At 41.2% G+C, this 26,608-nt stretch overlaps 1 protein-coding gene across 3 annotated transcripts in view; it reads right to left on the bottom strand.

The window, feature by feature from the left end:
* Positions 1 to 25,422, bottom strand: part of furinb (furin (paired basic amino acid cleaving enzyme) b) — a 222,386-nt gene extending 196,964 nt beyond the window's left edge. For all 3 annotated transcript variants that reach the window (XM_039017713.1, XM_039017714.1, XM_039017715.1), the window contains exon 1: positions 25,129 to 25,422. In XM_039017713.1, coding sequence (XP_038873641.1) covers positions 25,129 to 25,317 — 189 coding nt within the window. In that variant the 5' untranslated portion in view covers positions 25,318 to 25,422. The remainder of the gene's footprint in view (positions 1 to 25,128) is intronic.
* Positions 25,423 to 26,608: the final 1,186 nt, after the last annotated feature.

Genomic DNA, 26,608 nt, shown 5'->3' with positions numbered 1-26,608 from the left:
TAAAAGACAAAGACCTAGAGCGAGCGAGAGCGAGAGGTAAGAGACAAAGAGAGAGAGCGAAAGCGAGAGAGAGTGAGGTAAGAGACAAAGAGAGAGAGCAAGAGAGGTAAGAGAAAAAGAGAGAGCGAGAGAGGTAAGAAGAAGAGAAGTAAGAGACAAAAAGAGAGTGAGAGGTAAGAAACGAGAGATAGAGCGAGAGGTAAGAGACAAAGAGAGATAGAGCGAGAGAGAGATAGAGGTAAGAGAAAGAGAGGTAAGAGACATAGAGATAGAGTGAGAGGTAAGAGAGAAAGAGAGATAGAGCGAGAGGTAAGAGACAAAGAAACATAGAGCAAGAGGTAAGAGACAGAGAGATAGAGCAAGAGGTAAGAGACAGAGAGATAGAGCGAGAGGTAAGAGACAAAGAAAGATAGAGCGAGATGTAAGATACAAACAGAGATAGAGCGAGAGGTAAGAGACAAAGAGAGAGAGAAGTAAGAGACAAAAAGAGATCGAGCGAAGGATAAGAGACAAAGAGAGAGCGAGAGGTAAGAGACAAAGAGAGAGCGAGAGGTAAGAGACAAAGAGAGATAGAGGTAAGAGACAAAGCGAGAGAGCGAGAGGTAAGAGACAAAGGTAAGAGACAAAGAGAGAGAGTGAGAGATGAGAGACAAAGGTAAGAGAGAGAGCTAAGAGACAAAGAGAGATAGAGCCAGAGGTAAGAGACAAAGAGAGAAAGCGAGAGGTAAGAGACAAAGCGAGAGAGTGAGCGGCAAGAGACAAAGGTAAGAGACAAAGAGAGAGAGAGCGAGAGAGGTAAGAGACAAAGAGAGAGAGCGAGAGGTAAAAGACAAATAGGCAAAGAGAGAGAGCGAGAGAGGTAAGAGACAAAGAGAGATAGAGCGAGAGAGAGAGGTAAGAGACAAAGAGAGATAGAGCGAGAGGTAAATGACAAAGACCTAGAGCGAGAGAGGTAAGAGAAAAAGAGAGAGCGAGAGAGAGGTAAGAGACAAAGAGAGAGTGAGAGGTAAGAGACAAGAGATAGAGCGAGAGAGAGATAGAGGTAAGAGAAAGTGAGGTAAGGTAATTTTGTTTTCAAAATGATAGTTTCCGGATTTGACCATATTAATGACCTAAGGCTCGTATTTCTGTGTGTTATTATATTATAATTAAGTCTATGATTTGATATTTGATAGAACAGTCTAACTGAGCGGTGGTAGGCAGCAGCAGGCTCGTAAGCATTCATTCAAACAGCACTTTCCTGCATTTGCCAGCAGCTCTTCGCTGTGCTTCAAGCATTGCTCTGTTTATGACTTCAAGCCTATCAACTCCCGAGATTAGGCTGGCAATACTATAGTGCCTATAAGAACATCCAATAGTCAAAGGTATATGAAATACAAATGGTATAGAGATAAATAGTCCTATAATAACTACAACCTAAAACCTCTTACCTGGGAATATTGAAGACTCATGTTAAAAGGAACCACCAGCTTTCATATGTTCTCATGTTCTGAGCAAGGAACTTAAACGTTAGCTTTTTTACATGGCAAATATTGCACTTTTACTTTCTTCTCCAACACTTTGTTTTTGCATTATTTAAACCAAATTGAACATGTTTCATTATTTATTTGAGACTAAATAGATTTTATTGATGTATTATGTTAAGTTAAAATAAAAGTGTTCATTCAGTATTGATGTAATTGTCAATATTGCAAATATATATGTAAAAATCAGCCGATTAACCTTTTCTCAATAGGGGGTGCTGTTTGCACTTTGTAATAATTTCGTTCCCAAATTAACCTTTTATGGCGGCAGCCCGACACCGGTACACTTATGACAACAGCCAGCTCAAAGTGCAGGGCGCGAAATTCAAAATATATATTTTTTAAATATTTAACTTTCACACATTAACAAGTCCAATACAGCATATGAAAGGTACACATCTTGTGAATCCAGCCAACATGTCCGATTTTTAAAATGTTTTACAGGGAAGACACAATATGTAAATCTATTAGCTAACCACGTTAGCAAAAGACACCACTTTTTTTACTCCAACAGTTTTTTACTCCATCAGTAGCTATCACAAATTCGACCAAATAAAGATATAAATAGCCACTAACCAAGAAACAACTTCATCAGATGACAGTCTGATAACATATTTATTGTATAGCATATGTTTTGTTAGAAAAATGTGCATATTTCAGGTATAAATCATAGTTTACATTGCAGCTACATTCAGAAATTGCACCGAAAGCAGCCATAATATTTACAGACACCAACGTCAAATACCTAATTACTCATCATAAAACATTTCTGAAAAATACATAGTGTACAGCAATTGAAAGACAGGCATCTTGTGATTCCAGACAATATTTCCGATTTATCAAGTGTTTTACAGCGAAAACACAATATAGTGTTATATTAGCGTAGCCACAATAGCCAAAAACACAAGCAATTTCCCAGTAGCAAAAGTAAGCGATCGTAACAAACAGGCAAAAGATATATAATTTTTGACTAACCTTGATTTTCTTCCTCAGATGACAGTCCTATAACATCAGGTTATACATACACTTATGTTTTGTTCGAAAATGTGCATATTTAGAGCTGAAATCAATGGTTACACATTGTGCTAACTTAGCTACTTTTTCCCACTACGTCCGGATTTTTCCTGACACTTTTTCTGACACACATATTCTGACCAAATAGCTATTCATAAACATAACTAAAAAATACATGTTGTATAGGAAATGATAGATCCATTAGTTCTTAATGAAATCGCAGTGTTAGAATTCTAAAAATAACTTCATTACGATATGCAGCTTCGGTATAGCTAGAGTACCCAAAACGTTGGCCGCCCACGACTAGTACACAGTTTGACAGATATATGAAATAGCATCATAAAATGTTTCTTACTTTTGCTGATCTTTCATCAGAATGTTGGACAAGGTGTCCTTTGTCCAGAACAGTCGGTGTTTGGATTTAGAACGGCAACTTTCCCTCTCGATTTAGGAAGCGCACTAGCCAAGTGACACGGATCTCTCCAACGTCAACAAAGTCAGAGAACGGAACACGGCAAAACTCCCGAAAATTGTTCAATAATCTGATGAAACTATATTGAAAAAACATACTTTACGATGATATGGTCACATGTATCAAATAAAATCTAAGCCGGAGATGTTAGTCGTCCATAACGACAGCTAAACAGAAGGCAAATCCATGTCCCCTTTCGCGCGCTCCAGAAAACAGAAAATGGACGGTCACGTCATACAAAGAGCTTTAATTCCACCTCAGACCAAGATAAACACGAAATTTCTTCTCTCACCGCCTCTTGACACCCAGGGGAAGGTGTATGAAGTGTACGTAGACTCTTACGTATCATGCCCATGTATAGGCAGGAAGTTGAACAGAGCATCGATTTCTGACATTCCACTTCCTGGTCAGGAAGTGTGCTGCAGAATGACTTCTGTTTCACTCAGAGAAATAATTCAAACGGTTTTAGAAACTAGAGAGTGTTTTCTATCCAATAGTAATAATAATATGCATATTGTACGAGCAAGAATTGAGTACGAGGCCGTTTGAAATGGGCACCATTTATCTGGCTACTCAATACTGCCCCTTGCAGCCATAACAGGTTAAACTGCCTCGTACTCAATTCTTGCTCGTACAATATGCATATTATTATTACTATTGGATAGAAAACACTCTCTAGTTTCTAAAACCGTTTGAATTATATCTGTGAGTAAAACAGAACTCGAGTTGGAGCAATTTTCCTATGAGGATGTGAGAATGCTGAAATCTGCTGGCTGTTCTGAGGTCGGTTTATTAATTTGCATGTATTCTATTGGTTGAGATGCACTGCATACGCCTTCCCCTGGATGTCAGCGAATAGTGAGAATTGAAATGGAGTTGCTAGGCAGATCTGAACTCTTATAAATAGGCTGGCAACGTGGTGTACTCCCTTTCTTCTCTTCGCCATGACGCAAAAAGGACCTCAGGCTGTCGTTCTAGAAAGCTCCCGTTATAGCCCTTAGATATATCCGGCTCTGTTTTTATTCGATATAGGTGTTAAAGACATCATAATGTTGTTATTTTAAACCGAGTTATATCAGTTCATATCAGTATATTGCGATTTTCGGGTATTTATTTGTGCTGCGTTCTAGGGAGTTGGGCACGTCTTGCCCACATGGCTACTGTTTACTGCTAATTCCAAAGTTGAAGGCGACAATCTACAACCGAGCAACGATTCTTTTGGAAAAAGGACAACTTGCCCAAGATTCTGATGGGAGTTCATCAAAAAGTAAGAACTATTTATGATGTTAATTGTTGTTCTGTTGAAAAATGTAAAACGCATATTCCGCCATTAATTTCGGTGCGGTCTCGCTTTAACGCACGCTGTATGTCGTAGTAATGTTAATTTTAAAAATCTAACACAGCGATTGCATTAAGAACTAATGTATCTTTCATTTGCTGTCCAACCTGTATTTTTTAGTCAAGTTTAGGATTAGTTACTGATTAGATTAGGTGCCTCTCCCAAGATTTCTCCCGACATATTGTTGGCAGCTTGGCTACTATTCTCATTGTATAACCACGATTTGTGCCGCTAAATATGCACATTTTCGAACAAACTCTATATGTATTGTGTAATATGATGTTATAGGACTGTCATCTGAAGAAGTTTGAGAAGGTTAGAGAAAAAATTAATATCTTTTGCTGGTTTATTCGTTATCGCTATTGTTGGCCTGAATCAATGCTGTTGTGTGGTTGGCTATTGTAGTAAGCTAATATAATGCTATATTGTGTTTTCGCTGTAAAACACTTAAAAAATCTGAAATATTGGCTGGATTCACAAGATCTTTGTCTTTCATTTGCTGTACGCTGTGTATTTTTCAGAAATGTTTTTAGGTAATTCACGTTGGTCTCTGTAGTTATTCTAGTTGCTTTGGTGAGAGTTGTGATGGTGGCTGCAATGGTAAACTATGATTTATACCTGAAATATGCACATCTAACAAAACATATGTTATACAATAAATATGTTATCAGACTGTCATCTGATGAAGTTGTTTCTTGGTTAGTGGCTATTTATATCTTTATTTGGTCGAAATTGTGATAGCTACCTATGCAGGAAAAAAATGGTTGTGTCTTTTGCTATCGTGGTTAGCTAATAGATTTACATATTGTGTCTTCCCTGTAAAACATTTTAAAAATCAGAAATGATGGCTGGATTCACAAGATGTGTATCTTTCATCTGGTGTCTTGGACTTGTGATTTAATGATATTTAGATGCTAGTATTTACTTGTGACGCTATGCTAGGCTATGCTAGTCAGCTTTTTTACTGATGGGGGTGCTCCCGGATCCGGGATTGGGATGAAGTAGAGGTTAATCGTTATCGGCTTTTTTTGGGTCCTCCAATAATCAGTATCGGTATCGGCATTGAAAAATCATAATCGGTCTCCGACACGATACGTTTTAAGTTTGAAACGATTCGGTGCGATTAAAGGAACAAATTGATGCAATCGGTTAGATGCGATACGATTCGATGCACTAACACTTGTTACATAAACACATTCATTTTCCATTCTAAATTAAAATCTGCTGCTGATGGTAAGCAGGGAAAACTGCCTTGGTGATATTAATTTATTTAACTAGGCAAGTCAGTTAATTAAACAATTTAGGCAAACGGTGGAAAAAGTGAAGGGGTCTGAACAAGTGCCATTTAAGATTATTTATTAAAACCGTAATATCAACTGGTTATATTATATTGTGGAACAATCTTCAAAAAGGCAGTAACCTCAGGAGTGGCGCTTGCTTGTAGAAGCCAAAAGCTGTGCAATGGCATAGCTTGTTTTGCTAATTGAGTGAGTGATTGAGTGAGTGAGTGAGTGAGTGAGATGGAATGTGACATTGGAGCCACTCTCCACTGAGCAAGGTGAGTCAGTGTCACCTCTCACAGAACAATGACCTGACTGGCTTACAAGAATCACTGCATGACATTTAACTTTTACCGCCTCAGAAACCCGGATCCGGGATCACCCCCCACCCCCCCACACTGATTAGCATCGCTAGCATAGCGTCACAATTAAATAGTAGCATCTAAATATCATTAAATCACAAGTCCAATACAGCATATGAAAGGTACACATCTTGTGAATCCAGCCAACATGTCCGATTTTTAAAATGTTTTACAGGGAAGACACAATATGTAAATCTATTAGCTAACCACGTTAGCAAAAGACACCACTTTTTTTACTCCAACAGTTTTTTACTCCATCAGTAGCTATCACAAATTCGACCAAATAAAGATATAAATAGCCACTAACCAAGAAACAACTTCATCAGATGACAGTCTGATAACATATTTATTGTATAGCATATGTTTTGTTAGAAAAATGTGCATATTTCAGGTATAAATCATAGTTTACATTGCAGCTACATTCAGAAATTGCACCGAAAGCAGCCATAATATTTACAGACACCAACGTCAAATACCTAATTACTCATCATAAAACATTTCTGAAAAATACATAGTGTACAGCAATTGAAAGACAGGCATCTTGTGATTCCAGACAATATTTCCGATTTATCAAGTGTTTTACAGCGAAAACACAATATAGTGTTATATTAGCGTAGCCACAATAGCCAAAAACACAAGCAATTTCCCAGTAGCAAAAGTAAGCGATCGTAACAAACAGGCAAAAGATATATAATTTTTGACTAACCTTGATTTTCTTCCTCAGATGACAGTCCTATAACATCAGGTTATACATACACTTATGTTTTGTTCGAAAATGTGCATATTTAGAGCTGAAATCAATGGTTACACATTGTGCTAACTTAGCTACTTTTTCCCACTACGTCCGGATTTTTCCTGACACTTTTTCTGACACACATATTCTGACCAAATAGCTATTCATAAACATAACTAAAAAATACATGTTGTATAGGAAATGATAGATCCATTAGTTCTTAATGAAATCGCAGTGTTAGAATTCTAAAAATAACTTCATTACGATATGCAGCTTCGGTATAGCTAGAGTACCCAAAACGTTGGCCGCCCACGACTAGTACACAGTTTGACAGATATATGAAATAGCATCATAAAATGTTTCTTACTTTTGCTGATCTTTCATCAGAATGTTGGACAAGGTGTCCTTTGTCCAGAACAGTCGGTGTTTGGATTTAGAACGGCAACTTTCCCTCTCGATTTAGGAAGCGCACTAGCCAAGTGACACGGATCTCTCCAACGTCAACAAAGTCAGAGAACGGAACACGGCAAAACTCCCGAAAATTGTTCAATAATCTGATGAAACTATATTGAAAAAACATACTTTACGATGATATGGTCACATGTATCAAATAAAATCTAAGCCGGAGATGTTAGTCGTCCATAACGACAGCTAAACAGAAGGCAAATCCATGTCCCCTTTCGCGCGCTCCAGAAAACAGAAAATGGACGGTCACGTCATACAAAGAGCTTTAATTCCACCTCAGACCAAGATAAACACGAAATTTCTTCTCTCACCGCCTCTTGACACCCAGGGGAAGGTGTATGAAGTGTACGTAGACTCTTACGTATCATGCCCATGTATAGGCAGGAAGTTGAACAGAGCATCGATTTCTGACATTCCACTTCCTGGTCAGGAAGTGTGCTGCAGAATGACTTCTGTTTCACTCAGAGAAATAATTCAAACGGTTTTAGAAACTAGAGAGTGTTTTCTATCCAATAGTAATAATAATATCCATATTGTACGAGCAAGAATTGAGTACGAGGCCGTTTGAAATGGGCACCATTTATCTGGCTACTCAATACTGCCCCTTGCAGCCATAACAGGTTAAACTGCCTCGTACTCAATTCTTGCTCGTACAATATGCATATTATTATTACTATTGGATAGAAAACACTCTCTAGTTTCTAAAACCGTTTGAATTATATCTGTGAGTAAAACAGAACTCGAGTTGGAGCAATTTTCCTATGAGGATGTGAGAATGCTGAAATCTGCTGGCTGTTCTGAGGTCGGTTTATTAATTTGCATGTATTCTATTGGTTGAGATGCACTGCATACGCCTTCCCCTGGATGTCAGCGAATAGTGAGAATTGAAATGGAGTTGCTAGGCAGATCTGAACTCTTATAAATAGGCTGGCAACGTGGTGTACTCCCTTTCTTCTCTTCGCCATGACGCAAAAAGGACCTCAGGCTGTCGTTCTAGAAAGCTCCCGTTATAGCCCTTAGATATATCCGGCTCTGTTTTTATTCGATATAGGTGTTAAAGACATCATAATGTTGTTATTTTAAACCGAGTTATATCAGTTCATATCAGTATATTGCGATTTTCGGGTATTTATTTGTGCTGCGTTCTAGGGAGTTGGGCACGTCTTGCCCACATGGCTACTGTTTACTGCTAATTCCAAAGTTGAAGGCGACAATCTACAACCGAGCAACGATTCTTTTGGAAAAAGGACAACTTGCCCAAGATTCTGATGGGAGTTCATCAAAAAGTAAGAACTATTTATGATGTTAATTGTTGTTCTGTTGAAAAATGTAAAACGCATATTCCGCCATTAATTTCGGTGCGGTCTCGCTTTAACGCACGCTGTATGTCGTAGTAATGTTAATTTTAAAAATCTAACACAGCGATTGCATTAAGAACTAATGTATCTTTCATTTGCTGTCCAACCTGTATTTTTTAGTCAAGTTTAGGATTAGTTACTGATTAGATTAGGTGCCTCTCCCAAGATTTCTCCCGACATATTGTTGGCAGCTTGGCTACTATTCTCATTGTATAACCACGATTTGTGCCGCTAAATATGCACATTTTCGAACAAACTCTATATGTATTGTGTAATATGATGTTATAGGACTGTCATCTGAAGAAGTTTGAGAAGGTTAGAGAAAAAATTAATATCTTTTGCTGGTTTATTCGTTATCGCTATTGTTGGCCTGAATCAATGCTGTTGTGTGGTTGGCTATTGTAGTAAGCTAATATAATGCTATATTGTGTTTTCGCTGTAAAACACTTAAAAAATCTGAAATATTGGCTGGATTCACAAGATCTTTGTCTTTCATTTGCTGTACGCTGTGTATTTTTCAGAAATGTTTTTAGGTAATTCACGTTGGTCTCTGTAGTTATTCTAGTTGCTTTGGTGAGAGTTGTGATGGTGGCTGCAATGGTAAACTATGATTTATACCTGAAATATGCACATCTAACAAAACATATGTTATACAATAAATATGTTATCAGACTGTCATCTGATGAAGTTGTTTCTTGGTTAGTGGCTATTTATATCTTTATTTGGTCGAAATTGTGATAGCTACCTATGCAGGAAAAAAATGGTTGTGTCTTTTGCTATCGTGGTTAGCTAATAGATTTACATATTGTGTCTTCCCTGTAAAACATTTTAAAAATCAGAAATGATGGCTGGATTCACAAGATGTGTATCTTTCATCTGGTGTCTTGGACTTGTGATTTAATGATATTTAGATGCTAGTATTTACTTGTGACGCTATGCTAGGCTATGCTAGTCAGCTTTTTTACTGATGGGGGTGCTCCCGGATCCGGGATTGGGATGAAGTAGAGGTTAATCGTTATCGGCTTTTTTTGGGTCCTCCAATAATCAGTATCGGTATCGGCATTGAAAAATCATAATCGGTCTCCGACACGATACGTTTTAAGTTTGAAACGATTCGGTGCGATTAAAGGAACAAATTGATGCAATCGGTTAGATGCGATACGATTCGATGCACTAACACTTGTTACATAAACACATTCATTTTCCATTCTAAATTAAAATCTGCTGCTGATGGTAAGCAGGGAAAACTGCCTTGGTGATATTAATTTATTTAACTAGGCAAGTCAGTTAATTAAACAATTTAGGCAAACGGTGGAAAAAGTGAAGGGGTCTGAACAAGTGCCATTTAAGATTATTTATTAAAACCGTAATATCAACTGGTTATATTATATTGTGGAACAATCTTCAAAAAGGCAGTAACCTCAGGAGTGGCGCTTGCTTGTAGAAGCCAAAAGCTGTGCAATGGCATAGCTTGTTTTGCTAATTGAGTGAGTGATTGAGTGAGTGAGTGAGTGAGTGAGATGGAATGTGACATTGGAGCCACTCTCCACTGAGCAAGGTGAGTCAGTGTCACCTCTCACAGAACAATGACCTGACTGGCTTACAAGAATCACTGCATGACATTTAACTTTTACCGCCTCAGAAACCCGGATCCGGGATCACCCCCCACCCCCCCCACACTGATTAGCATCGCTAGCATAGCGTCACAATTAAATAGTAGCATCTAAATATCATTAAATCACAAGTCCAAGACACCAAATGAAAGATACAGATCTTGTGAATAAAGCCACCATTTCAGATTTTTAAAATGTTTTACAGGGAAGACAAAATATGTAAATCTATTAGCTAACCCCGTTAGCAAAAGACACCACTTTTCTAACTCCATCAGTTTCTTACTCCATCAGGTGCTATCACCAATTCGGCCAAATAAAGATATTGATAGCCACTAACCAAGAAAAAACCTCATCAGATGACAGTCTGATAACATATTTATTGTATAGCATAGGTTTTGTTAGAAAAATGTGCATATTTCAGGTATAAATCATAGTTTGCAATTGCAGCCACCATCACAAATCTCCCCAAAGCGACTAGAATTACTACAGAGAGCAACGTGTATGACCAATTTACTCATCATAAAACATTTCTTAAAAATACACAGCTCACAGCAATGGAAAGACACAGATCTTGTGAATTCAGACAATATTTCAGATTTTCAAAGTGTCTTACAGCGAAAACACAATAAATCGTTATATTAGCATACCACATTTGCAAACGTTACCCGAGCATCGATTCAAGGCAAAATGGGCTATAGCGTTATCATCACCAAAATACATTAATTTTTTCACTAACCTTCTCAGAATTCTTCCGATGACACTCCTGTAACATCATATTACACAATCCATATAGAGTTTGATCGAAAATGTGCATATTTAGCGGCACAAATCGTGCTTACACAATGGAAATAGTGTCCAACTACTCAAGCAATCTGCCCGGCGCCATTTTGAAAATACAACTATTTTTATCGAAAACTATTCATAAACTTGACTAAAAAAATACAGGTTGGACATGAAATGAAAGATGCATTAGTTATTAATGCAACCGCTGAGTTAGATTTTTAAAATTAACGTTACTAGACATACAGTGTGCGTTACAGCCAGACTAGTGCCGCAATAATGGCGTCATTATTGAGTTTACATTTTTCCACATAAAAACGGAATAACATCATAAATAGCTCTTACTTTTCGACGAGCTTCCATCAGAATCTTGGCCAAGTGGTCCTTTGTCCAAAAGAATCGTTGCTTGGTTGTAAAACGTTGCATTCAACTTCTGATATAGCAGCTAACAATAGCTAACAATAGCTATTTTGCCCCAACGTGTCCAAATCCTCAAGACGCAATACTGAGGAAATTCCGAAAAATAGCAATATACTCGCATAATCTGATATAACTCGGTTTAAAATAGCTTCGTTATGATGTTTCTAACACCTATATCGAATTAAATTACAGACGGATACATCTAACGTTGATAACTGAGCGTTTGAAAATGGCATCCTGAGGTCCCTTTCTGCGTAATGGTCAGCGTCGAAAAGAAGGCTACCCTCACTCCTTGGCCTTTTATAACCTCTGAGAGCTACGTAGCAAGCCCATTCCACTTCTCATTGGTTACTGACATCCAGGGGAAGGCGGGTGCAGTTCATGTCGTTCCATAGGATACACACAGACCTTTAAAACTGATCTGAGACCAGAGCTTCGCTCTCAGACCTTCGCAGTACCTGTCATGGATTTCGCTGTAGAAAGAGTTCTGGGTCACCCACAGACATAATTCCAACGGTTTATGAAACTAGAGAGTGTTTTCTATCCAATAGAATTAATAATATGCATATTGTACGAGCAAGAATTGAGTACGAGGCAGTTTAATTTGGCAACACCCAGAAAAAATAAATGCTAACTGCTCCCCCTATTGACAAAAGGTTAAACCTAGACCATATGCACAAGCACAATCTGTTTTAACAATAAACCATTTAGCACAACGCTGAACCCAAAAATATATTACCTGACGATGCTGTAATCATCTGTGTTAAACATCTCATGACTTCCTGATTAAACACATCATCTGCCAGCTCTCTCACAGACAGTGTGTGTGCATGTGTTTGGCTGGCCCCATAGAACAACCACCACCAGAGAGAGAGGAAGTGAGGATGACTAAGCCATCGTTCCCCCTGTTCACTCAACCATCCTCAGGCCATGCATCCTTTATCTAACCCAACCATCCCCTCAAATAGAGCTGCTGTGTGTGTGTGTGAGTGTGTGTCTACGGTTTTAGCCCAGACATTGTAGGACTGCATTAGCTATGCTTACTATATCCCTGCTGCCTCCTATCACCTACTCAGAGACAAGAGGCTGAAATATGGCTCATTATTGTGGTGTGGCTGGTGCCTCACCAAAACAAAGACTAAGGATGTACAGCTCCATAATCTAATTTCAGACAACTGTTTAAATGTTGCTTAGCAATCCTCCCTCTGCCTCTTCCTCTCACTCTGTCTTTAGCCACCATCCATCCATTCTCTCCCACTCCTTTTCTGTTGCCAAGTTCTTACACTCACTTTTTTTAGTTTTTGTGTGAAATTTTAAAACATACAATCTACCAGCAGTGAAGCCGCTCAACACATTACATTACATTCAGTCATCCAGCAGACACTCCCATCCAGAGCGACCCACATGAGCAACCTGGGTCAAGCGCCCCGCCCAAGGGCACAAGTACAGATCCCCCACCCAGTCGAATCGGGAACGCGAACCAGCAACCTATCGGCCACCGGCACAAGCTCCCAATCACCAGGCCACCAAACATGCAAGATCCCCCCATAGTTCCCCTCGAGAGCTGCCCCTCAACCATCCAAGACCCCCCCCCCCCCCCACACACAGTCCCCCCGAAAAACCTCCCCGTCCACTCCCCACCACCAAATCTCCACCCCTTCCGAACCACTGTCCCCCTCTAACCCAACCAAAACCACCACCCACCCAATGTGCCAACAAAAAGAACAGAAGACAAAAAAGCATCAACAGAAAACAATAATGCACAAACAAAAGACGTCAAGGACCACAAAAATCTAAACAGCAAGCGTTTGTATGCATGTGTGGCACTATTTACGTGTGTGTGTGTGTGTGTGTGTATGCACGTGTGTGCATTTGAATGTGAGTCTGTGTGTTTGCATGTATACGCGTGTACAAGCGCTTGTGTGGCAACAGCCTCAGGAAAACAGTTATTGGATCTCAACGTTCACTTTTAGTGTCAGTTAAATGTCATTTTTTTTCTTTGACCGTCACTCTATCCCCGCCCAGCAACTTCACTCCCACTTGTCTCCAGTTCCACATCCCAACCCTCAGTTTTCCTCAGCCTATCCCACCTATCTCTGCTGGCCACCCTCTTCGGATTTCTACGTGTCATATATCTTTCAACTAGCTAGCTGTAAAATGGCGCCGACAGATAGGGCAGCTCTGCTTCTAGCTCCTAAGCAACTTTGCAGTATTTTGTTTTTTTGTGTGTTATTTCTTACATTATTAGCCCAGGAAGTTTTTGTGCGTTATTACATACAGCCGGAAAGAACTTATGGATATCAGAACGGCGGTAACTCACCAGCATTACGACCGGGAATACGACTTTCCCGATATTGGATCCTTTGTTAGTACCCCCCAGGGCAATTGAACTGATTCCAGAGGCTGATCCAAAACACCGCCGGCGGAGGAGAGGTGTTCGGAGTGGATTTCTAGTCCGACTCAGGAGGCGCGCACACCATCCACCGCTTCCGAGTATATTACTCGATAATGTTCAATCTCTGGATAATAAAGTAGACGAGCACAGGGCGAAAATCTCCTTCCAGAGAGACATCAGGGATTGTAACATACTCTATTTAATGGAAACATGGCTCTCTCGGGATACACTGTCTTTGTCCATACAGCCTGCTGGGTTCTCAGTATATCGAGCCGACAGGAATAAAGAACTCTACTGGAAGAAGAAAGGCGGGGGTGTATGTTTCATGATTAACCACTTATGGTGTGATTGGGATAACATACAGAAACTCAAGTCCTTTTGTTCATCCGATCTAGAATACCTTACAATCAAATGCCGACCGTATTACATCCCAAGAGAATTCTCTTCGGTTACAGTCACAGCCGCGTATATCCCCCTCAAGCCGATACCACCACGACCCTCAAAGAACTTCACTGGACTTTATGCAAACTGGAAACCACACATCCTGAGGCCGCATTTATTGTAGCTGGGAATTTTAACAAAGCAAATTTGAGGAAAACGCTACCAAAGTTCTATCAACACATTGACTGTAGTACTCGTGCTGCTAAAACACTCGACCACTGCTACTCCAACTTCCGGGATGCCTACAAGGCCGTCCCCAGCCCTAACTTCGGCAAATCTGATCACGACTCCATTTTGCTCCTCCCTTCCTATAAGCAGAATATCAAACAGGAAGTACCCGTGCTAAGGACTATTCAACGGACACCGACGTCTTGCTTCCGGACAAGCTAAACACCTTCTTTGCCCATGTTACGGATACAAGTATTCTGTGTGTATCCTGTGTGTATTTCTGTTCTCTCCTTCTCCCCTACTCACAGGTGACAATCATCATTCCCCAATCAGTCATCAATCAGTCGCTAATCAGAAGACACCTGCTCCTTTTCCCTTACCCAATCACATTCCCTTTCCCTTGGTTTAAAAACCCTATCAGTTGTTTTCTCTGGAGCTCAATCTCTCTGTAAATGCCATATGTTGTAGATCTCTTGTGTGGTTTAGGATACATGTCACTTTGTCCCCACCTGTGAGTATTGTTTTTGGTTATGGTGTTTGAGTGTTTGTTTGATGGTTGGAAAAGGGGGTAACCAGACAGGTCGCCCATGGGCATACACTACCCGTAGGTAAACTTGTTAAATACACTAGTTAGAACTGGGCGGACCACCCACTGTATTTTTGGTTAGTTAGCTGTTGGTGAAGTAGTCTAGCTTAGAGGTGTTTGTGGATACTTATTATTTCTTTCCTTGGGTCCAGCTCAGTCCCTTTTCCTGCTCCCCCCATTACCGTGTGTTTGTAAATAAACCCTGAGTGTCTGACGGTAGATATTAGTTGTCGTGGTTATTTCGTTCTCACTCTTACTTTGTCACTATAATTTGCATGAGTTATGTTACGGGTCCCATGACCATCCCCCCTAGATTGTCGGGCCAAAGGGATTCGTAACAGCCCACTTTGAGGATAAGTGCCAACGACGCAGCTCGCTACCAAGGACTGTGGGCTATCCTTCTCCGTAGCCGGCGTGAGTAAGACATTTAAGTGTGTTAACCTTCGCAAGGCTGCCGGCCCAGACGGCATCCCAAGCCGCGTCCTCAGAGCTGGCTGGAGTTTTTAAAGACAAATTCAATGTCTCCCTATCCCAGCCTGCTATCCCCAATTGCTTCAAGATGTCCACCATTGTTGCTGTACGCAAGAAAGCAAAGGTAACTGAACTAAATGACTATCGCCACGTAGCACTCACTTCTGTCAACATGAAGTGCTTTGAGAGGCTATTTAAGGATCATATCACCTCTACCTTACCTGACACCCTAGACCCACTTCAATTTGCTTACCGCCCCAATAGATCCACAGGCGATGCACACTGCCCTATCCCATCTGCCCTATCCCTACACTGCACACTGCCCTATCCCATCTGGACAAGAGGAATACCTATGTAAGAACGCTGTTCATTGACTTTAGCTCAGCATTCAACACCATAGGACCCTCCTAGCTCATCATTAAGCTCGGGGCCCTGGGTCCTGGACTTCCTGACGGACTGCCCCAGGTGGTGAAAGTAGGAAACAACACCTCCACTTTGCTGATCCTCAACACAGCGGCCCCACAAGGGTTCGTGCTCAGTCCCCTCCTGTACTCCCTGTTCACCCATGACTGCGTGGCCATGCATGCCTCCAACTCAATCATCAAGTTTGCAGACGATACAACAGTAATAGGCCTGATTACAAACATTGACGATACAGCCTACAGGGAGGAGGTGAGGGCCCTTGGAGTGTGATGCCAGGAAAATAACCTCTCACTCAATGTAGACAAAACAAATGAGCTGATCGTGGACTTCAGGAAACAGCAGAGGGAGCACGCCCCTATCCACATCGACGGGACCGCAGTGGAGTAGGTGAAAAGCTACAAGTTCCTTGGCGTACACATCACTGACGAACTGAAATGGTCCACCCACACAGACAGTGTAGTGAAGAAGGCGCAACAGCATCTCTTCAACCTCAGGAGGCTGAAGAAATGTGGCTTAGCACCTAAAACCCTGATAAACTTTTACAGATGCACAATTCAGAGCATCCTGTCGGGCTGTATCACCGCCAGGTACGGCAACTGCACCGCCCGCAACCGCAAGGCTCTCCAGAGGGTGGTGCGGTCTGCCCAATGCATCACCGGGGTCAAACTACCTGCCCTCCAGGACAGCTACAGCACCCAATGTCACAGGAAGGCCAAAAAGATCATCAAGGACAACAACCACCTGAGCCACTGCCTGTTCACCTCGCTATCATCCAGAAGGCGAGGTCAGTGCAGGTGCATCAAAGCTGGGACCGAGAGCTTGAAAAACTGCTTCTATCTCAAGGCCATCAGACTGTTAAATAGCCATCACTAGGCAGCTTCCACCTGGTTACATAACCCTGCACCTTAGAAGCTGCTGCCCTATATACATAGACTTGAAATCACTGGCCACTTTAATAATGGAACACTAGTCACTCTAATAATGTTTACATATTTTTGCTTTACTCATCTCATATGTATATACTGTATTCTATTCTACTGAATTTAAGTCTATGCCACTCCGACATTGCCTATCCTAATATGTATATATTCCATTATTTTACTTTTAGGTTGTGTGTATTGTGTGTATTGTTGTGAATTGTTCGATATTACTGCACTGTTGGAGCTAGAAACACAAGCATTTTGCTACACCCGCAATAACATCTGCTAAACATGTGTATGTGACAAATAACATTTTATTTTATTTGAACTTTGCTGTGATGTTTAACATACAATTTGAATCTCTCTAATTGAATAGAATCCACAGATTGCGAGTTGAAGATAAATAATTTTACTAAGAGTATTAGTAATTGACTGGCCAGGTCTCTCAATCTTCCAACAATGCTATTTCTAAGGTCAATTTTAGATTAATGTTATGCTTTTTTTGTAATCTTGGATTGAGCAAAATTCCCATAACAATCCCGATAGCTCCATGAAAGGCATAACTCTACCATTCCAATTTACAATATAATTTAAAAACAAAATACCCTTCTCAAACATATTTTCCATAAATCCAGGTATTTTATCAACCAGCACATTTGAGTTCAACCATAATATTTGTTGTAATATTCATTTTATTTTTTCTGGGGGATGAAATGTAATTTCTAACAAGCTCTACATTGCTTGTTTGAAAAAGAGAGACACTTTGAACGAGGTTTCATTTTCAATTAATCAAACATTTGAAATGGCAATCTGCATAAAGGCAAAAAGGCAATTTCTAAACAAACGATGACCTTTTGTTAGTAATCTACCATTTTGAAGTAAAACGTTTGTTAAGTGAAGCTTTTAGAGAGAGGTTTTGTGCTTTCATATTTAATAATCTCAGCCCACCCAGTTCATATTCATTGTATAGATAGGGACGCTTTATCTTGTCTGGTTTAGCATTCCAGATAAAGCTAAATATTTTTTGCTTATATGATTTGAAAAACGAATCACCAGGAGTAGGCAACGCCATAGGTAACTGTTTAAACTGAGGTAAGACTAAGGAGTTAATCAGTGTAATTTTTCCATAAATAGACAGGTATTTACCTCTCCATGGTTGCAGGATCTTGTCTATTTTTAGAAATTCATTGTGGAGAGCTCATTTATATATTTTGTAATATGAATGCCAAGTATGTCTACTTCACCGTCAGTCCATTTTATAGGCAAACTGCAGGGTAATGTAAAAGTTGTGTATTTTAAAGATTCAATACGTAAAATGGTACACTTATCATAATTAGGTTTTAGTCCAGAGTCCAGAGGCCAGAAAAGGTATCTAGATCTTCAATGAGACATTGCAGGTGTCTAAATTGTGGACTTCATATAAAACGTGAGTCATTGGCATACATGGACACCTTTATTTTTAAGCCTTGGATATCTAATCCTCTAATGTTGTTATTTGATCTGATTTTAATAGCTAGCATTTCAATGGTCATAATGAATAAATATGGTGACAGCGGACAACCTTTAACTTCAGCAGCTATTTACTATTTTACACCTGGGGTTGCTATACATTACTTTTACCCATTGAATAAGAGACTCACCGAAATGGAAAAAAATCCAGGCATTTATACATAATATCCAGTCTTACTTTATCAAAGGCCTTTTCAAAATTCGCTAAGAAAACCAGGCCTGGCTTCTTAGTTGTTGTATGTTATTCTATTATTTCTAGTAGTTGTCGTAAAGATGTCTCCAATGTATCATCCATGTAAAAAAACCTGTCTGATCAGGATGAACAATACCTGGTAAAATCTTTTTAATTCTGAGTGCTGTGCATTTCGCTAGTACTTTTGCATCACATCATTGGTGTAAGAGGCCTCCAGTTTTTTAGATGGACTGGATCTTTATATTTGCCATCTGGGTCTTGTTTTAATAATAGTGAAATCAGACCATCCTGCTGAGTACCTGACAAGCTACCATTTCTATAAGAGCAGTTAAAACAAGCTAATAATGGAGCTTTGAGTATATAAAAAAAGGCTTGATATACCTTTACCAGTATGCCATCAAGCCCTGGGAGTTTTCTAGAATGAAAGAACTTATTAGCCTTAAAGTTATTCCTCTGTAATTTGCATTTGTTAATTTTTATTTATTTATTATTATTTGGAAAGAATTCCAGTTAGTAATCGTCATTCATAGGGTGAGGAGACGGAAAAGAAAACATCTACTTAAAATATTTAGCTTCCTTTTTTTATATAATTTGGAGAATCATGGATGACTCCGTCTTTAGTAACGAGTTCCTGTTAATTATTTTTGATAGCGTTCCTGTGTTGAAGATTTTTGTGTTTTTTTCTCCATATTCCATCCAATTTTCTTGATTTTTTAAAATTTTCGTTCTTGAATAAGTTCCTGCAGTTCTTTTGGTTCCTTCTGTTTGTTTTTAACTTCTCCCCTACTCATTTATATATAGATTCCTGCCTCTCTACCTACCTACACAACCCATCCATCACTCTCTTGTTGGAGACTCCATCTTTATCTAAGTGCATGTGTGATACATTGCAGGGTAGGGATGTGACCAATGGAAAATGTTTCTTAATGTTTAAACATACAATTTTCTATCTGTTTTCCGTTAAAACTACAAGAAAAATGCATAAAATCCCACGAGAATTCACAAGGAAGCTGCTCTGCTACCAGCACCAGTTTGGATCCCTTTCAGATGGTTAAGTATTTCACCTCTACTACCATTACTGCACCTCAATTCCACACCGCAAAGTTAGCATTTCCTTCTCATTTAACTTCTCAAAGTATTGCCATACAGGACTTCACTGCTGTTGCTTGCCTTTCCCATTTTTCAAACTTTTAAAGATGATGACGTAGTGGTGGAGAGCAGACTCCAAAATAATTGATGCATTAATTAAGTCGACACCGGTGTCGACACCGGTGTCGACTCCCATTTCTGAGTGTCAAGATTCGATTCCGCTACTCAGTTGCCAGAGAGGAAGGAAACTGCTCAGGGACTTCACCATGAGGCCAATGGTGATTTTAAAACCGTTACAGAGTTTAATGGTTGTGATATGATAAAACTGTGGATGGATCAACAACATTGTAGTTACTCCACAATACTAACCTAAATGACAGAGTGAAAAGAAGGTAGCCTGTAGAGAATAAAAATATTCCAAAACATGCATCCTGTTTGCAAGAAGGCACTTAAGTCATACTGCAAAAAACGTGGCAAAGAAATTAACTTTTTGTCCTGAATACAAAGCGTTATGTTTGGGGCAAATCCAACACATCACTGAGTACCACTCTTCATATTTTCAAACATGGTGGTGGCTGCATCATGTTATGGGTATGCTTGGAATCGGTAAGGACTAGAGAATTTCTTAGCATGAAAATTAACAGAATACAGCTATAAGCACAGGCAAAATCCTCCAGGAAAACCTGGTTCAGCCTGCTATCCAACAGACACTGGGTGACATATTCACTTTTCAGCAGGACAATAAACAAAAAAAAGGCAATGCATACTTTGGGGTGCTTATCCTTGCTGGTGTTTTCAATGGGGAATCCACAAAATCCCAGTGGGATGCAGAAAACGGCAGAGAAGCTTTCTGTGCAACAATGTCTCTGGAAAACTTCCACGTTATTTCCAGGATTATCTGCTTCGATAACCAAGACACCAGACCAGCTCAGCGGCAGAGAGACAAGCTAGCTGCAATCAGGTCAGTGTGGAACAAGTGGGTGGACCGTCTTCCCCTGTTTACAACCCTGGGCCCAACTTTACGGTTGATGAGCAGCTTATGCCATTTAGGGGCTACTGCCCCTTCAGGCAGTACATACTGTCTAAACCCGCAAAATATGGAATCAAGATCTAGGCTGCCTGTGATGCTGCTTCATCATATGCGTGGAACTTGAAAGTGTATACGGGGAAGCCAGATGGAGGAGCACCTGAGAAGAACCAAGGGATGCGGGGTGTCCAGTGACTCCGTGGCCACAACATCACATGCGATAACTTTTTTACTTCGCACAAGCTGGGACAGGAGCTCCTCAAGAGGAAGCTGACAATGGTAGGAACAGTACGAAAAAACAAGCCAGAGCACCCACCTCAGCTGTTGAATACACAGAACAGGCCTAAAAAACTAAAAATAACAGAAATTCCAGTTAATCACTCAGCACTATTTTATACTGATAAGTCTGAGTCTGCCTCAGAATCTGTGGCTAGGAGGGAGGGAGTGATGGGGAAGAGAGGGGAGAGAGGAGGAGCAGAGGGAGAAACAGAGAGGGAGAGAGAGAGAAGGAGACTTGATTAAGCTCAAGTCACATCATCACAGGACGATGATCCGTACCAAGGTTAAAAAAGACAAGCCAATTTAAGTTCTTAAAAATCTAAATCAAACCCAAAATTACAATCAAACCCCTGCCAGTGCTTCAAGCCCTAGCTTTCTGATTGGATAAGTGTCTGTCTGGGAGACCTACAGGTGTTTCATGCTCTAGACTGGGCACTAACTGGGAATACTGGTGGTAGTGGGGGCTATACCAGAGGGCTGCAGAGAGGGAAACGGCATCGGAATCCAATACTATCATTCCCTTGTCCCTGTCAGTCAGAAGTACCTTCATAAAGTGGTTGTAACAAGTGATGAAGACATAAACACAAAACTATCCTCTGTGGGAAAGACAGTGTGAGACTGTGTGTGTGTGTGAGTGACTGTGTATGTGTAGCTGTGTGTGTGAGACTGTGTGTGCGGCGTGTGTGTGCAGCGTGTTCATGCATATCAATCTGTGGAGTTTGATTGCTTGAAATATGCATGCACACTGTCTCGGAGAAGAATATTGAGCAATTAATAGCCCTATTCAATTAGGCATTATTTAAGACTATTATTTCTAATGGCATTTTTCTATCTATCTATCTTTTTTTCTCTCTCTCTCTCCCTCCCTGCCTCTGTCTCTCTCCCTCTGCAGCACAATCCTTTCATAGCACCCCAACAGCAATCCCTGCCAGATTAACTCAATAACCAATGAATTCCAATCAAAGCCAGCCGAGAGCGAGACACTACTTTGACAAGTAAACAATCAGAGCCAAGGAGACAATCGAGTGGTGATGGGCATCTCACAAATTAACAATATCACATCTCCTATGACTTTATGACAGATGTTAGAACTACTAACATAACAAGAGAAAAAACGACTTCTGGTAAATCAAAAAATCGAATAAAATCACATTTTATTTGTCACATGCGCCAAATAAAACAGGTGTAGACCTTACCATGAAATGCTTACTTTCCAGCCCTTAACCAACAATGCAGTTCAAGAAATCGAGTTATGAAAATATTTACAAAATTTAAAAAAAGCACAAAAATAACAAAAAAATTACATAACAATAACGAGGCTATATACAGGGGGTACCGGTACCGAGTCAATGTGTGGGGGTATAGGTTAGTCGAGGTAATTTGTAAAGTGACTATGCATAGATAATAAACAGAGAGTAGCAGAAGTGTACAAAAAAAGGATGGGGGGGTCAAGTGTAAATAATTTGGGTGGCCATTTGATTAAGTGTTCAGCAGTCTTATGGCTTGGGGGAACAAGCTGTTAAGGAGCCTTTTGGTCCTAGACTTGAGTCTTTGACAATTTTTTTAGCCTTCCTCTGACACCACCTAGTATATTGGTCCTGCATGTCAGGAAGCTTGGCCCCAGTGATGTACTGGGCCGTTTGCATTACCCTCTGTAGCGCCTTACGGTCAGATGCCGAGCAGTTGCCATACCAGGCGGTGATGCAACCGGTCAGGATGCTCTTGATGGTGCAGCTGTAGAACTTTTTGAGGATCTGGAGACCCATGTCAAATCTTTTCAGTCTCCTGAGGGGGAAAAAGTGTTGTTGTGCCCTCTTCACAACTGTCTTGGTGTGTTTGGACCATGATAGTTTGTTGGTAATGTGGACACCAAGGAACTTGAAACTCTCGACCCACTCCACTTCAGCCCCGTCGATGTTAATGGGGGCCTGTTTGGCCTCCTTTTCCTACAGTCCACGATCAGCTCTTTTGTCTTGCTCACATTGAGGGAGAGATTGTTATCCTGGCACCATATTTCCAGGTCTCTGACCTCCTCCCTATAGGCTGTGTCATCGTTGTCTGTTATCAGGTCTACCACCGTTGTGTCGTCAGCAAACTTAATGATGGTGTTGGAGTCGTGCTTGGCCACGTAGTCGTGGATGAACAGGGAGTACAGGAGAGGACTAAGCACGCACCCCTGAAGGGCCCCTGGATTGAGGATCAGCGTGGCAGATGTGTTGTTGCCTACCCTTACCACCTGGGGGCGGCCCGTCAGGAAGTCCAGGATCCAGTTGCAGAGAGAGGTGTTTAGTTCCAGGGTCCTTAGCTTAGTGATGAGCTTTGTGGGCAGTATGGTGCTGAACGCTGAGCTGTAGTCAATGAACAGCTTTCTCACATAGGTGTTCCTTTTGTCCAGGTGGAAAAGGGCAGTGTGGAATGCGATTGATATTGTGTCATATGTGGAGCGGTATGCAAATTGGAGTGGGTCTAGGGTTTCCGGCATGATGGTGTTGATGTGAGCCATGACCAGCCTTTCAAAGCACTTCATGGCTACTGACGCGAGTGCTACGCTGCAGTAATCATTTAGGCAGGTTACCTTCGCTTCCTTGGGCACAGGGACTATGGTGGTCTGCTTGAAACATGTAGGTATTACAGACTCGGTCAGGGAGAGGATGAAAATGTCAGTGAAGACACTTGCCAGTTGGTCCGCGCATGCTTTGAGTACACATCCTGGTAATCCGTCTGCCCCACGGCTTTGTGAATTTTGACCTGTTTAAAGGTCTTGCACACACCGGCTACGGAGAGCGTGAACACAGAACAGCTGGTGCTCTCGTCCAGAACAGCTGGTGCTCTCATGCATTTTTCAGTGTTGCTTGCCTTCGAAGCGAGCATAAAAGGCATTTAGCTCATCTGGTACGCTCGAGTCACTGGCCAGCTCATGGCTGGTTTTCCCTTTGTGGTCCATAATATTTTGCAAGCCCTGCCAAATCCGACGAGCATCAGAGCCGGTGTAGTAGGATTCAATATTAGCCCTGTATTGACGCTTTGCCTGGTTAATGGTTTGTCTAAGGGCATAGAGGGATTTGTTGTCAGCGTCCGGACTACTGTCCCGCTCATTGAAAGCGGCAGCTCTAGCCTTTTAGCTCAGTGCGGATGTTGCCAGTAATTCATGGCTTCTGGTTGGGAAATGTACGTATGGTCACTGTGGGGACAATGTCGTCGATGCACTTATTGATGAAGCTGGTGACTGAGGTGGTATACTCCTCAATGCCATTGGATGAATCCCGGATCATATTCCAGTCTGGGCTAGCAAAACAGTCCTCAAGACAGAAGCTGCATGGACGGCAACATAAAGAAGGCAGAAGATAAGCCTAAATTAATTTTGCAAACCGCTCTGAAAATCCTATTTTCGGGGAGGAGAGGGTGAAGGAAGGTTTGGGAGTTCAGAACCTCCTATGCATTTATTCCCACGGAAGAATCCAGACGGCTGTTCAGTGGTGTGTGTGTAGTGAATACGTGCAAATAGAGTGAAGTCTACTGCGGAACGACTGAACTGTGAGGGAAAAGACGAAGGAGTAGTAGGACTACTAACTGGCAATAACAAAGCACATAGCCGGGGAGTCCAGAGAAATATATACTAATGATCAACATGTGTGGGCGTGTGAGGATCAAATTCCAATTGACTCAAACACACGAACAGCCGCACACACAAAGTCTCCCTCTCCCCCGCTCTCTCCACAAAGCGAGGGATATGGAAAGAGGCTGAGGCTCAAAAGAGAACAGGACACTAGACAGGCTAGTCTCAGACTAACCTGCTTGTTTCTTTTCCCCAATTACAATCATACTTCCCCTGTAATCCTAAAATAACTCTTTCCTAGGCTGCTCCAGATAGAACCCAGAGTAAACAGACTGACTGGCAAAACCCTCCCCTGGAGAGCCAGACTGCCCAGCTGTGTGTTGGGCAGAGGCACGTACACTACCACACACAGACACAGACACACACACATATGCATGGTATGGTATGCCCCAATTAACTAGAAGAAGTGCAGGCTTTAGCTTCCAGCTATCAGCTGAACTCAAGGGATGGACGAGCCATGACATGCACTCTCAAAACATGAGGGCTTATAGGCTGTTATGTCTTTGTGTCTTGTTGTGCATTGAAGCCTGTTGAGCAGGTTGTCACTGACAATAGAACAGGGCTTCAACTGACCACAGATGCAGGGCATAGACAGGTCATATACTCTGACTGACTAGAGAGGCTCCACAGAGTCCACTGCTGTGCTACTCACATTGCCGTGGTTTATGAAACCATGTTTCCTGGCGATGCGGTCAGCCTCTTGTGGTCCTCCCTCTATGTGGACCGCCCAGGTGTTAGTGTAGACCTCCTCGGCAGCAGTCTGTTCAGCAGTCAACTCCAGTGCTAAGGACAGGAGACCGAGGAGAGTCCAAAGCTGCAGCAGGACCAGCCTGGCATCCATGAAAAGGAGGAGGGGCACCGGACAGAGGCACTCCGTCCGTCTGTCTGGGGTGGAGAAGTCTCACTGCTCACCAGTCACAGCCCTGAGCTCCCTCACAGCAGCCAAGTAGAACAGTGACCTGGAGAAAAAGAGGACAAAAAAACACACATTTGCATACACACACACAGGTACAGTTGAAGTCAGAAGTTTACATACACTTATGTTGGAGTCATTAAAACTCATTTTTCAACCACTCCACAAATTTCTTGTTAACAAACTATAGTTTTGGCAAGTAGGTTAGGACATCTACTTTGTGCATGACACAAGTAATTTTTCCAACTATTGTTTACAGACAAATTACTTCACTTATAATTCATTGTATCACAATTCCAGTGGGTCAGACGTTTACATACACTAAGTTGACTGTGCCTTTAAACAGCTTGGAAAATTCCAGAAAATTATGTCATGGCTTTAGAAGCTTCTAATAGGCTAATTGACATCATTTGAGTCAATTGGAGGTGTACCTGTGGATGTATTTCAAGGCCTACCTTCAAACTCAGTACCTCTTTGCTTGGCATCATGGGAAAATCAAAAGAAATCAGCCAAGACCTCAGAAAAATATTGTAGACTTCCACAAGTCTGGTTCATCCTTGGGAGCAATTTCCAAACGTCTGAAGGTACCACGTTAATTTGTACAAACAATAGTACGCAAGTAGAAACACCATGGGACCACGTAGCCGTCATACCGCTCAGGAAGGAGAAGCGTTCTGTCTCCTAGAGATGAACATAATTTAGTGCGAAAAGTGCAAATCAATCCAAGAACAACAGCAAAGGACCTTGTGAAGACTGGAGGAAACAGTAAAACAGTAAAATCCACAGTAAAATTAGTTCTATATCGACATAACCTGAAAGGCTGCTCAGCAAGGAAGAAGCCACTGCTCCAAAACCGCCAAAAAAAGCCAGACTACGGTTTGCAACTGAACATGGGGACAAAGATCGTAATTTTTGGAGAAATGTCCTCTGGTCTGATGAAACAAAATAGAACTGTTTGGCCATAATGACCATCATTATGTTTGGAGGCAAAAGGGGGAGGCTTGCAAGCCGAAGAACACAATCCCAACCGTGAAGCACGGGGGTGGCAGCATCATGTTGTGGGGGTGCTTTGCTGCAGGAGGGTCTGGTGCATTTCACAAAATAGATAGCATCATGAGGGAGGAAAATTATGTGGATATATTGAAGCAACATCTCAAGACATTAGTCAGGAAGTTAAAGCTTGGTCGCAAATGGGTCTTCCGAATGGACAATGACCCCA

The sequence above is a fragment of the Salvelinus namaycush genome, chromosome 21, assembly GCF_016432855.1.
Source record: "Salvelinus namaycush isolate Seneca chromosome 21, SaNama_1.0, whole genome shotgun sequence".
Lineage (NCBI taxonomy): Eukaryota > Metazoa > Chordata > Actinopteri > Salmoniformes > Salmonidae > Salvelinus > Salvelinus namaycush.
The sequence above is the reverse complement of the archived record's forward strand: the minus strand, read 5'-3'. Positions and strand labels throughout refer to the sequence as shown.